This window comes from Erithacus rubecula (genome assembly GCF_903797595.1).
Source record: "Erithacus rubecula genome assembly, chromosome: 2".
In the NCBI taxonomy this organism is placed as follows: Eukaryota; Metazoa; Chordata; class Aves; order Passeriformes; family Muscicapidae; genus Erithacus; species Erithacus rubecula.
In genome coordinates this window covers 102,597,839-102,611,308 of record NC_136685.1, presented here as the reverse complement: position 1 = coordinate 102,611,308, position 13,470 = coordinate 102,597,839, and the positions used below count along the sequence as shown (strand labels likewise).

General features: G+C 39.4%; 1 protein-coding gene across 1 annotated transcript in view; it reads right to left on the bottom strand.

Moving 5' to 3' along the window:
* Window positions 1-13,470, bottom strand: part of LOC306798749 (protein-ADP-ribose hydrolase-like) — a gene marked incomplete at its 5' end in the record, with an annotated part of 184,902 nt that overhangs the window by 6,388 nt on the left and 165,044 nt on the right. The window contains one exon of the mRNA XM_079298953.1: window positions 4,544-4,617. Within this exon, the coding sequence (XP_079155079.1) occupies window positions 4,544-4,617 (74 nt within the window). The remainder of the gene's footprint in view (window positions 1-4,543; window positions 4,618-13,470) is intronic.

Genomic DNA, 13,470 nt, shown 5'->3' with positions numbered 1-13,470 from the left:
TGCCCCCACATATCACATTTGGATGGAGCACAGCCCCAGAGGAAGCACAGATGCAGGACACCCATCTTGGAGTGCACTTAGCTACACAAAGGGTTTCCTCATGAACATTTTTGCCAGGAGGAGTACAGCAAGAGTGCTCCTGGCCACCTCCCCACCACCATTAAAACAGAGTTCCCCTAATTCCAGCTGGACTGGCATTTGGCTCATCCTGCTCTGCTGGAAATGTTCATTTTTTTTTTTTTTGGCTATGGGATGATACATAACCACCTGCTAAAAGACAAGAACCTAAATCTCATGCACTTCAGGCAAAATAAGAAAAAAGTCTCTCTTCAGCAATGAATCTAATGAAAAGGAACCAAGAATGTGTTGATTTATTTCCATTTTAATTTGTATCAGTTATTTCAATGCTGCACACATTGCCACTGCACTTTCCTAGTTGTTGTTCTACCAGGATGTATAATATATGTTGTGAGATATTGTGCAAGAGAAAGAACAATACTTTGAACTAAATGTGCTGTTAAATTGAAATCTTTTCTTGAGCAGTGAAAGAGTCCTGAGGCTTTTCATGTCAGTGTATTGTATGGGAGGCATACACTGAGATCTTTTTATTTTTCAACCTTTTGAGAAACACAGAAAAAGTAGATGATTTCTACCATTGCAAGCATTCCTAGATATCTGCCACAAAAAACCCCCAAAGATAACCCTCTCCCCATCACCCCCAATAGTGTAGGGGGTCCAATATTTAAAGTTGTCACAATGTTTTTTGAGATTCCGTAACAGGAAACCAGGTGGCAACACCTCAAACCTTGCCAAATTATCCCAGAAAGAAACATTCTGTCCTGCTTTAAGAACTTAATGTGCATTTAAAATGAATGTCAGGGTGCAATTTCCTAAAGAGTGGACTTCAGTTCTATTCTGTGCTCTGAAGAACTCTATTAAACCCCTAAAGCACTTTGTGCAATGTGAAAACAGTTTGCTAAGGAGATAGCCTAGGTGGTCTGCAGTAAATTAACCACTACTGCTGACTGAGGCCATACCTGGCAGTTTGCTCCAAGGGATTTCTACACTTACAGCATAACACCATTTAGCAGCTTCTAAACTAGATTTGCCCCCTGGCTGCAAGTCTGCAAACCTTGGTGAAAAGCATGGCCAGAGATTAGTGTGACTAAGGGCTTCATTCCCAGAGTGGAACAGTGCTGCTGCCGCACACGAGTCCAGAACACTTCCTACAATAAGGTTGTTTTTCCCAGCCAACTTTATGTAGTTGAGTTTTAGGCTGCTGGAATATGGTGGCTGTATGATGAGTAAATTACAATAGAAATATCTCTCTGTTGCTTTGCAACAATTAACCTCCAAAAGGACCTAACTCCATTTGCATGGTAATGAGACATTCATCTAAGTGACATCAGAGTTAAGCATGCTAATAAGTTTTTATACAAACACCTGAGGGGTCAAGCACAACCATGGTCTTGGATAAGAAAACCTTTTATTAAATGCAAATCATTTGTCTTTTAAAGACTATGACAGATAAATTTGCAGGACTCTAACACAGATTGCAGGAGTCATTCAAGTTACATTTTCAGGCTGACTAAGGAATATAGCAACTGATTTATATTTGGAATTAATGTCAATATCTAAATAATCCTCATTATAGCATCAAAGGAAAGATGCTATATAGGGAGGTAGAGAGGTGAAAACAAGAATATTGCCTATCTTTCCCAGATTTGTCACAGATTCCTGGATTGCTGGAAGGCAGAGGAGACTGCTGGAGAGCACAACAAAAGACTTGGAAATTTGTCAGTTTTCCATCTTATTCACCTACCTGTTTTTGCCAAGTATATTGCTATGGAGGCAGATTCCCTAGTGAACATGCTACCTGTCTGGCAGTAAAACTTCTGGAATTCAATCAGCCAATTCATATTCTACAATCAAAGAGTTTGAGACCTTAGTGAGTGGTTAGGTACAAGGGTACAACTGGCTGCCAGACACCTTTGGGACTAAAGGAGCAGAACCTTCTCACTGCTAAGGCAGATAGCAGAACACAGGTTGAGTGAAAGAAGCTGACCTTGATTAATTTAACTCTGGCAGAGCCAAGTGTAGGAGGCCTTTCTTGCTCAGGAGAGGCAGTCAGCAGGATACACCAACTCATCCTGGCAGTGCTGGCAGTAGCAGGGGAGCAGGTCTGGTCAGTGCTAACAGCACTGAGATGTGGGCAGCACTCTGAAAAGCTGCCCTCATGACAGATTGTCAGAGGTTTTGCTCCCAGAGTAGAAAATGTAAATTTAAATACCTAGTGGGTGCAGTGGGAATTGATCTGTCTTTAAGACAGAGTTTTGTAGAGAGGACTGTATCACATGCTGTGTGCAGTGAGAGGACAATATTAAAGCAAAAAAAAAAAAAAACCACTCTTCATTCCATTGCTGCATGATGAGCTGCTTTGGTGAGAAGCTTGGGTAATGCAGAATATTAGTACTCAAAACACAAACTCTAGTCTGAGGGAGTAAGTGCAGACAGCCCTGGAAGTGCTCAAGGCCAGGATGGATGGGGCCCTGAGCAGCCTGGTCTAATGGGCAGCACCCCTGCCCACAGCAGGGGCTGGAACTGGAGGGACTTGAAGGTTCCTTGCAATGCAAAAATTCTGTGATTCCATAACAATAGAAACTGGATCAAATTGACACCTGGCACAGAATTACATCAGTTCTTTTAAACCAGATAACCTTGCTCACCTTGCTATGCACACTGAAAAACAGCAACCCAGAAATGGTATGCTTCTCAAAGATCCCTTTTACTGCATAAGTTACTGCTGTCTTCAATAAAATTGAATATCTTTGTTTTGCTGCTGTGCTGTTTATGACATGTTAAACATTCTAGCATGCCATAATCTAAAACTTAAGACAGTGGGTTGTAGAAAAACCTTAGGAATAAGGTAAGCTTCATGTGAGAAAGTACAAAGCTGTGGATAATAAAACCAACAAACCATATTTTGACAAAAACCTAATACTCCACTTCCTGTGAAAATCAACAAAAACTCTGGGGGAACAGCTCTGAATCCTCATAATCAGTAATATGCAATAATTGCACCACCCATTTGTCTTCAAGTGCATCAAACAGAGTGAGACCCCAGCTTGGTGAGGCTGGGATTCAGGATGTTAGGAAAACAACATTTAAGACAAAAACCATGAGCTGTAATAGTCCAAATTGAAAAGAAAAACTGTGGTGCAAGATGAGTCTGGTAACTTTAAATAACTTTTAGCCTAACATTTCAAATTATGTGGTAAAAATGAAGCTGGGAGAAATTAGAAGATGGTAAGCAGCACAAACATGGGTTTTAGCCTCACACATCAAGGTTAAAATTACAAACAGACAAGATCCCAAATATGTAATTTTAGGGCTAAGTTGATGAGATTTAGGCCCTAATAGTGTTAATGAAGTCTGTCCATCCAAAACTGCTTCACTGCTCAGATTTCCAGCTGTGGGAAGCAGCTGTGAGAGCAGCAAACAACCAGTCAGTGCTACAGAATCAGTGTCCAAACAGGTATGAACTCCTTAGTCCACTTCCAGGTTTGAAAACCTCAATTGTAGAGCTCAAATCTCAACATATTACTTCCTTTCAATTCAAAATTGGCAAAAAACCCCAAACTGAAGCACATAAACCCACTAAATTCACATCCTGACATATCAGATTCTTGGGAAAAATAGGTTCCTTGAATATATTGCTAGAGGAAAAATGTTATTAATTATGTCCTTGTATGCAGTGCTACTTCAATTTGCTTTGTTCAGTGATTTCAGACAAAATACCAAATAACTTCAACTGTCTGAAATCTGCTGGCTATCATCATAAGGCAGACTGCCAGTTTATGACATGATTATTTTACTTGTTTTGCCACTTTTTGCTGCACTTCTGCAATCCAACACCAGGAACACAGAAAGACAAACAGTAGAAAGAGGAGAGATGCAGATCCTTCTGTTAGAAGCACTTTTTCTCTTGTGCAAATAATACTATTATGTTGCCACTGGAAGATGTCCAGTACTACTAAAAATTCATATATTTAGTGAGTGTTTCTGGGAAAATGAACACTTAATAGCAAACTAACAAATTAATGAAATAGAAAAAGGATCCTACAGCTCTTTACTGCAAAGTGACCCTGGAACACCACTGACCTTTGGTGGTTGTTTCCACTGACACTTTATGCACATTTCCTTTCCAAGAATCTCCTCATTATTATCTGAAAACTCTGAAACTGAGAAACAGCTTAGGAAGAGAACAGTCTTCTGCTTTGCCAGGAAAGATTACAATGCACAGGAAATGCAAAGTATGGTTTCCAACAAAGGTATTTCCTTTGAACTCTAGTGTAGCTTTTAGACATAAAGATCTTCCCCTGGCTATATTGTCCTGACCTGACTTCACTGGTCTTAAGACTAAATAATAAAAGACTTCAAATGCTCAAGCCTATGTTAAGTCTTTTCAAAGTTTTGGAGTCAAAGACCATAACCTTAAACATAAATTTGAAAAGAATAAAAAAAACCCCACTTTATTCCTTACCTCATTGTGGTTTTTGCTTAACCATTCCTTAATAGTGCTAAGGGCAATGACAGCAGCAGGCTCATTTGGAAAACCTAAAAAGAGAAGAAATAAGAGACAAATAAGAGGCATGTATTTATTTATTTATATATAAGAAAACAAAAATCTGGGCTTTTTTTCTTCCTATTCTTCAAAATATTTTGGAATTGCAGTTGCTCAACTCCCTTCTTCATAGATTTGTATAAAGGTTTAAGGTAACATCTGCTACACTTTTCCCCAGCTAAATAAATTGAGAATAGGCACAACAATGCTTTACTGGATTTTTTTTTTTTTAACTTGACTCTAGTTAAGAAAAGTCCATTGCTGAAGAGAGCATGAAACAAAAGAAATGTGTACATGTGCCATACTAGGCAGGCAACCATTTAACACCTATATCAAATACTAGACTTACATTTCATGGCAGCAAGAAAAATTCAAACATTTCTTAAGGCATAAGGACTTTCTTAAGCCTTTCTTTTTTCAATCCATCTGTCAGCAAAACTGCACCACACTATGACCCCAATGCTGTAGGCCTTACATAGAGAGAATGTTTGAGTTGGAAATCTCTCAATTTATGACCTAAATCATAACAAACAACTTTGGAAATCAAAGAATTCATGGAGTTCATAAGCATATGAACTTAAGGCCTTGTGTTGCATGATACATTAGCAATAGTAATTCCCCCCAGCACTAATATCAAAAATCTTTCCAGGGATACAGACTTTTTGCTTTGATGTCTTCTACCTATTAAATCCAACAATGCTTTCATTAGTTAGGTACCTTAATTTAATTTTCCTTTCAATTCTTAACCTGGGGCAGCAAATCATTTCTGTGAGGATTTAAAAATAAGACCCCATAAGCTGTATGAATTGCTCTCAGTAGGTCAGATTAATAGAGCAGGCTTTGAAGAGGTGCAGCTGCAGGCACAGTGGACAAGCAAGCAACAGGGTAAGAAAGAGTAATGAAATTTGGCATAAAGCTGTGTAGATACGGCCTTTCTTACATCATACATCACCCATATGCACCACAAACTGAAACACAGATACTGCAAAAAAATTACAGATTTTCAGCTTTTTGACTTATATCTTTTTTAACCCTTTTTCAGAATTTGTGGAATGCAGTATTAGGAAAAAACCCAACCCAAACCTAAGTCCCTCCACTGAATCACATTCCTAAAACATCACTCCCTGTAAATTGCCTCTGCAAAGATTTGTTCCAGCAGCATGTGTACTGTTTTGAAGTGAGAGATGACAACCATTCATCAAGAAAAGCAAGTAAAACAGTAAATTTTGGATAATACCAACATTTAGCATGTGCCTCCTTTGAATACATTTCTCAATAAAGCATATTTTTACATTTAAAAAAAAAACACTTATCAAGCCCAAGATAAAAAACTAGCTTAGACCCTACAAATGTTACTGTGCACACTCCTATTGCTGCTGGGAAAGTAAATTCTTGTAACATTTAATAATGCTGATATCATCAAGGCATATGTCTCATGACACCAACTAACGACCAGGAATGAAACCCAAAGCAGGGACTTCCAGCAGCCTCATTTTCATAATACAAAATAACAGAGCTCTGAGCAGACCATCTGCTCAAATCAGTAATATCCTAGCCAACAAACTGGGACTTGTTTCACACAGAAATTCCATTGCCGAGTGTGGTAGCTCTGCCTGGACATAAAATGAATACCATGCAGAGGGACAAATGCATATTTCAGACAACTGATATACTATTGTTTATGCACTGAATGGTTTATTTTCAGAATAATTCTCCCTCCAGCAAGATTAACTTTTCAGGCTTGTTTTTCAATCCTTTGCAGCAGTGTAGTTGGCCAAAATGGTGATAAAGCACTGGAGATTGTATAGAATCTCTCCATAAATTGTACACTGTTTAGAAACTGCTGCCATGCTAACCAGCCTTAAATAGAACCTTATCTAGAAAACTGGTGTTCAATTACTTCTAAGTCACTACAATGTAAAGGAAACAGCTCAGCTACCTAAATAAACAGCCTGAATTCTGTGTATAATTTCAGAAAATATGTTGAAATCCATCAGAGCCTTTTATGATCAGCTACCCCCTCAAAAAAAATAATCATCTAATCAGCATTTTACACACATTTCTGGCAATTTTATGGAAAGGATTATCTTGCTAACTATATGCAGAAGAAGGATGGAATTAGCCTCCTGTTGCAAACCTTGCACCAGCACAAAAGCTCCTGTGTCTCTGATTCTCAAACAGAAAAACATTTTTATTTATAGGACTGGGCTAAAGGAAGATAAAGCGAGATGGGGTCTTTCAAAACATGCTTTTGCATTGTTTTCATGTCTAATCTACATTTGCCTGCCATAACATTTCTGGCCTGCTCCCATGTGCACCCCCTTCCCCCTTTCCCACTTTCAAACAGAAAGCAATCTCAGGAGGCACGTGGGAATCAAATTACTTGAGAGAAATGAGCTGGAGGTGCCTCACAGTTTACTGACTGCTGGAGCAGCAGCTCAGGCAATTCTGGCTAAAGGCTCAATTTCACAAAAGATAAAACAGGTAAAGTAATGAGTGACACTGGCCCATGTTACTGCAGTGAGTGCTCCTCCAGCATACTGAAAAGGACAAGGGCACAACAAAGCACACATGAGGTACAGGACTACACTGTGGTTATCTGCCTGGAGAAAACCACAGCAGGTTGTATGTCATGGACAGGTGTGTGGTGTGCACAAACACAGGTATCTGCTATAAATGAGAAACAAAAAAACTCGATATTCAGCAAAATTTAGATTGCTTTATTTTATATAGATGGAGCAAGCAGTGCTGGCCAATGTGAGGGGTCACTGCCCACTCCACACTCCATCAAACTTTGGTTTGCCGCTTCTCTTTATAGTATGGTTTCTCATTGTAATCAGTAATTTTTGGATTTTTGCTGTCGTAATTTTGCCAGGTGAGCAGTGGTGGTCAAATAAAACATTCGCAAAGTCTCTGGGAGATAGTCAAGTCTTACAGATAACCATCTGGTCTTGATAGATAAAAACTGGCAGAAATTGGGAAGTCTGGTCTTTGTACATAGGCAGCATTGATCAAACAAAGGCAGGAAGTCTGAGCTTGCAAAATCTATCAGACTAGCAGAAAGTCAGATTTTGCAAACTGGTAGTAGATAACAGCTTATTTTGAAAACATAGTATTCATAACAGGGGGATTTAAAACAGAATGATTTAATCATATACTTTATCTAGTGTCCATGCTTCACATGTAACTACTCTGGTTTATACAAACTCCAATACTTTTTTGATTAACACGAATCTTTTATCAATTATCACATATCTAATTTGGACTGAGCTTTCTACACCCTCCACTGCCACAGCAAACACCTTGGCAACACACCCAGCTACACCACTAAAACAGTGCAGGCTGTGTCTGGCTCCTGAAGAGCTGCTGCAGCAAGTGAGAATTTTACTGCCAGCATCTGCACTTTGCAGTGCCAGCTGAGCACATCTCACCATCCATTACCAGGATCCCAACTCCTCGAGCACAGCAAACTCCTGGATATGAGCAGCCACTGCCCTGGTGCCCCTCTGAGTCCAGGAGCCATCCTTTAGAGCACAGTTTCATCATCACTGCTGGTGGCACAGGGGGTACAAGCTTCTCAGTCAGTGGGTGTGCACCCTGCTACCATCACACAAAGCACACCTCACTGAGCTCCAGTGCTTTTGGCACAGATTACCCACAATGACAGCCCAGGAAAGCTTGGAGAGGTCCTCAAGCTTACAAGACTCTGTAACTCCATCCAGGGTTTCACCAACTTATTCCTGGAAATTGTAACCCTGACCTGTGAAACAGCTCCCAAAGCAAGCTCTAGGCTGTGTGAGTTCTTGCAGTCATCATGGCCACAATTTTCCTGCAAAGGCATGATAAGATATGGCAGAATTATTTTGATCTATCTGGTATGAAATAAACGTGCTGTTTTAGAGGAGAGGAGTGTGGAGCAGAACTAAGATAGTAAGTAGAGATACACACTGACATTCCCATTACATTTTGTATTTATTCCCTGGAATGCAACTGGCAAGAACATAAATCCCCTTGTTTCATCAAAGTGCAGAAAATATGCAATGAATTCCCTGTTGTTAGACACCCTTGTGTAAGTGCTTAATCTTTTGTGCTTGGGGAATTCAGTGGAGAAACATTTTCTAATTGTGAATGTCTGTTTCTCTTTGCCTGATTTATCTGTGCAGAAGAACATACACCAAAAGTCCAGAGAATTATAGAGTGCTCCGAGTTGAAATGTATCCACCCTGCACAATGCTCTTCAAAGCATAACAGTGCAACAAGGATTTTGTCACCCAAACTAAACAGAAATCTATTTCAGGGACTCCCAAACTATGTGGAGATGCTGGTAGCTTTATCTGCCTTTTTTACTGGGCTTGATCCAATCTCACAAAAAATGTCTAAATTACAATCAGGTAATGCCACCTCCCCATGAAAAACCCATTAACAAAACACAGGTATTAAGTAATCAAACTTTAATATGATCTATCTGAGGATTAAGATAACAGACTATAACAGGAGGGCTATAACACTAACAAGCAAATGCCAATCCAGAAAAATCACTTCAGTAGCTGCAGGGATAAGTGCTATAATTTGTCAGTTTAACAGAGATGCCTAATGTTTTCTGTAAATGAACTCATCCTGGAAAAAAAAAAGGTCTGTATCCTTTTGTTAGCACAGCCTAAGTGCTTAGGCAGGTTTTTATTCATTTAAAACATATTCCCTTCTCTATGGATTCTGAAAGGCTCGTCACAGTCTTAATATTCTTATTTGCCAGTTTTAATGGCTTCATTTTGAAGCAAATCATGAAAAGAACCAAATGCACATCAACACAAATAATCATTATGTGTTTTCATGTTTTCTCAGAAAAATATCTACACTGGCATATTTGTGCATACATCAAGATGTAACAGTTTGCAGACTGTTCCTGTGTGCTAAAATCAACCCTGAGTCCCATGGCTTAATCAACAAGACTGCTAAAATGGAAAAACTTCCATGCTTTAAGTTTATAAATTTGTCAGCATGTTTATAGATACATAAATGAGGCTCTTCAAATAGTAGCTTGTCACATTTTTAAACTGTGGAACTGTACTGAAGGCCATCTCTGCAGTCAGGATGACAGGCTATTCCACCATGCATCCAGTACTTGCTATCTGGGAATCATCAGCACCAGATGGCACAGAATATAAAGATGTTTTAAAGGAAAGAAGAAGTGGGAAAGAAGAGAAAAAAGGTACTAAGCCTTTAGTCCATACATGTTCTGAAACCTGGTATTATTATTGTTACTGTAAATACCTTCTGAATCACAATCAACACATTAATAACTGCATTTCACTATGGTCATGTGGGTTAAGGCCAGCTATTGACAATGCAGATGACAGTGCTTATGACAATAAAAGAGAACAAATGAGATGCACAGCCCAGCATGCCTGAGGTAGGGTTAACTCAATACATCCACTTGTCCTTCAGCTGTGAAATAAACAGAATAATCTTGCAACTGATCCTATATAATCATCTTGTCAAAGATTTATTTTAGTAGTCAAAATTAATTTGCTCATGCTAGGTTGATTCCCATTATCGTGGTAACTCCCTTCTGTTTGGAAAGAGATGATAGCATTTTAACAAAAAGCTTATTGTGTTGCTATTTTTGCTTTCTTCTCTCCCTGTTTTTGTTTTTCTTTTTTTTTCTTGTTTTAAATAACCTTTGTCACTTAGTGATTGGACAAACAAGCCAAGTTCCTACCTTGATTATTTTTGTGGCCACTCATAACTTGGAAAGAAAGTACCCTCATTTGGATCAGCTGCAATGAAGACTCAACAGAAGAGCCATGAATCTTCTGCTAAATAACCTACCTTGCCTTATCGAGCTCATTCAGTCAGAGAAAACCTTATTTGCTGTCCACTCAAAAACTGACTCTAAGAAAGTGAAATTAAATGCTGTGAAAAGCCAGTAACCTTTCTGTTACCCCGAGAAACAAAGCTGTACCAATTCACTGTATCCTTCACAGATTGTGCTACAGCAATTAATTATCATTCATGTAAAACAAAAAGGGTAAAAAAGAAATTCTCAAAATGCATAAACAAAACATTATCCTGAAGAAACCATTACATGCTTTTCAATTCCTCCCAAGAAAGGTGCCCAGTGTGTGCTGGCCTCTTGTCTCACCAGCACACCAACTCACCTGCACCACCTACAGCTCAGGTGCTTTTCTAATCTCTATCTGAGCTCAGCTCAGGGCTACAGCTGAAAGAAGTGGGTTGCCAAAAGGTGGCCACCATTCAAGACAAACTGGGTCACAGGTGTTTTCTCTGAAATACACAAAATCACACCACGATTCATTTCACACTCTGCCATGTTGATATAATTGGACAAATACCTGCCATGTAACTGTGTAAGAGTCAGCTGCACAAAGATATACTCTGTAATTATGTAGGTTAAGTGAGCAGAGGCTTGCACCAATCTAAAGATTCCACTGAAGAAAAACTAGATTTCAAGTTTACTGAGTTGTTTGATATTTATTAGCATCGGAGGGGGGAAGAATTTTTAGTAAAAATGCATTTGCACTTGGACTACTGAGGAGGAAGAGAGTTCCCCTATGCTGCAAGAAGTATCATAATGCCATTCTGCAGGAGAGCTGCATGTGTGTAAGAATTTCACCTTTCTGCAGTAGCCAGTGCATTTCTTTTTTTTATTAGAAGTCAAGGTTTTGCTTTTGCTTTTGCAGCACTTGTAAAGGAGTGTGCTTACAAGGGATCACATGATGGAGAAATAGATTCTGTAGCAGCCTTGTTAAAAAGAAAACAAACATAGCAAGCAATACTTGGAGGCTCTGGGAAGCAAAACTGCTCTGTAGCTGTGCTGTGTGATGGAGCTTTTCTGGTTGTCAGGAGATTTATAATGCCCAAGTAGAAAATTAAAGCTTCAAGCTGAGCATAGTAGGGGAAAGATCAGGAAGACACCAATGCAACACTGAAAGGAAAAAAGATCTCACTGCTCTGGCCATTAGCATTCTCCTGTGGGAGGAGAAAGCACACACAATGCAAATGCAAGTGGAAGATATAGTCATGCAGGTAGTTTTGCAATTATAACATCTACCTATGAGGGTGTCTGAGTAAATTACACAGCTGTTTAAGCACATGTATGCAGCTGTTCCTGACATCAAGCACATCATTCTCCTTTAAATACACTCTATGCCATAACCAGAATTGCTATTCCAGAAACAAACATTGTACAAAGAAATCTTAATTGGAAGACATTTCAAAGTGTACACGAGTTACCTAATGCAGAGTATTAAATCTTCTATTTTGCCATATTTAGCAAGCAAGTTGGGTTTTAGGGTGGCAACATAATACAGCCAAAGTAATTTGAAACAAAGTGTAAAGCACTACTCAGCTGTGAAATCTCCCATCATACACTGAATTGCACAGCAATGGGATATTGGCTTCCATGTAGTTACAATTACAACAAGGTTAAATATTTATTCTACCCACTGATTTAAATAAAAATGCCTTGTTGTTCCCAAGTGCAGCAAAGTGGAAGGAATCAATCCTGCCTTCCTAAAGTGTCTTGCTAATGCCACAGGAGATTGCAGGCTCTAATTGAAGGTTCATCTGAAGCAGAGATATTCTTGATGGGCCAATCCTTACTGAGTTTCTGATGTCGACCAATGTATCCGCCACTGCAGGCTGGCCAGGAGCAGGGCTGGGAATGGCCATGGGAGGCTCACTGCTCCTGGTGATGGATCTTTGTGCAGACAGAGGGAGCCAGGAAAATGCACTGAGGAGCAGCAGACTGAGCTGGAGGAAGAGGAGGAGAGGTGGGAGCGTGGAACTTCTTGCTGCAAGGTGGGGAGTAGGATTTTGGGAAGAAGGGCTGAATGTGAGAGGAAATATCAGGGCTACTGGCTTTGCTGGAGCTGTCAGTATTATTGTATCTCAAACAGGCAGCACACCATGACAGGAGTTACAGAACTGGGGGAAGCACATGTAAGTAATGGACATGAGCCACCACAGCAAAATGAAGGAAGATGGCAGCATAGAAAGTCTGAGAAACTTCAGAGGAATCAAACATGCATAGGCAATAGTGAAAAAAATACAAAAGCACATAAAAAACCCCCAGCTCTAGCCCTTAAATCACTTCTACCATGTTCAGTTGCTCCAGCAGCAACACAAAGACCTGGCTGGATTATCTAAAACCAACAGAGTGTTTGGGGAAGGCCATCCACGTACAAGAACAAACAAAGCTACCTGACATTATTTCTACTGAAACACTGTTCTTATCTCTTCTCTAAGGAAAATCAAAGATTTCCTAGGAACACATAATCAGCTGAAATAATATATACTTACTCCTTGTGAAAAAAAAAAAAAAAAAAAAAAAAAAAAAAAAAAAGGAGAAATAAAGATGTTCTTTTATCTTTTTTCCCGAAAGACATATGAGGAAGAAAGTTATAGGTCAGGCTGGGTGAAAAAGCAAGACACTGTCTGGCACATTTAATCTACTTAGTTTAGTCTTTTTAACAAATACGTTATTGATTCTTGGTTTGTCTTTACTATTCACACAGTGGATTTTTTTCCAATTCTTGCCTCAGGCAGCAGTAAACCATACTAAAGCATCACACCAGCAGCTACTGTATTGAGGGAATCTACAACAGCTCAAAACTGAAATATTTCCATCCAATCTGCAGTTCAAAAATGCCAGTACACTTGGGAGGAACAGAGAGGGGGTGCATTCTAAATTTGGTGCTTGATGGTTTGCTCATCACTGCACAGAAAGACACTTCATGCTACCTGAACACACACCACATGTACACTGCCAAAACAAGTGCTTCTGCAGGTTGCTGGACCTGATGAATCATTGCACTACCTCAACA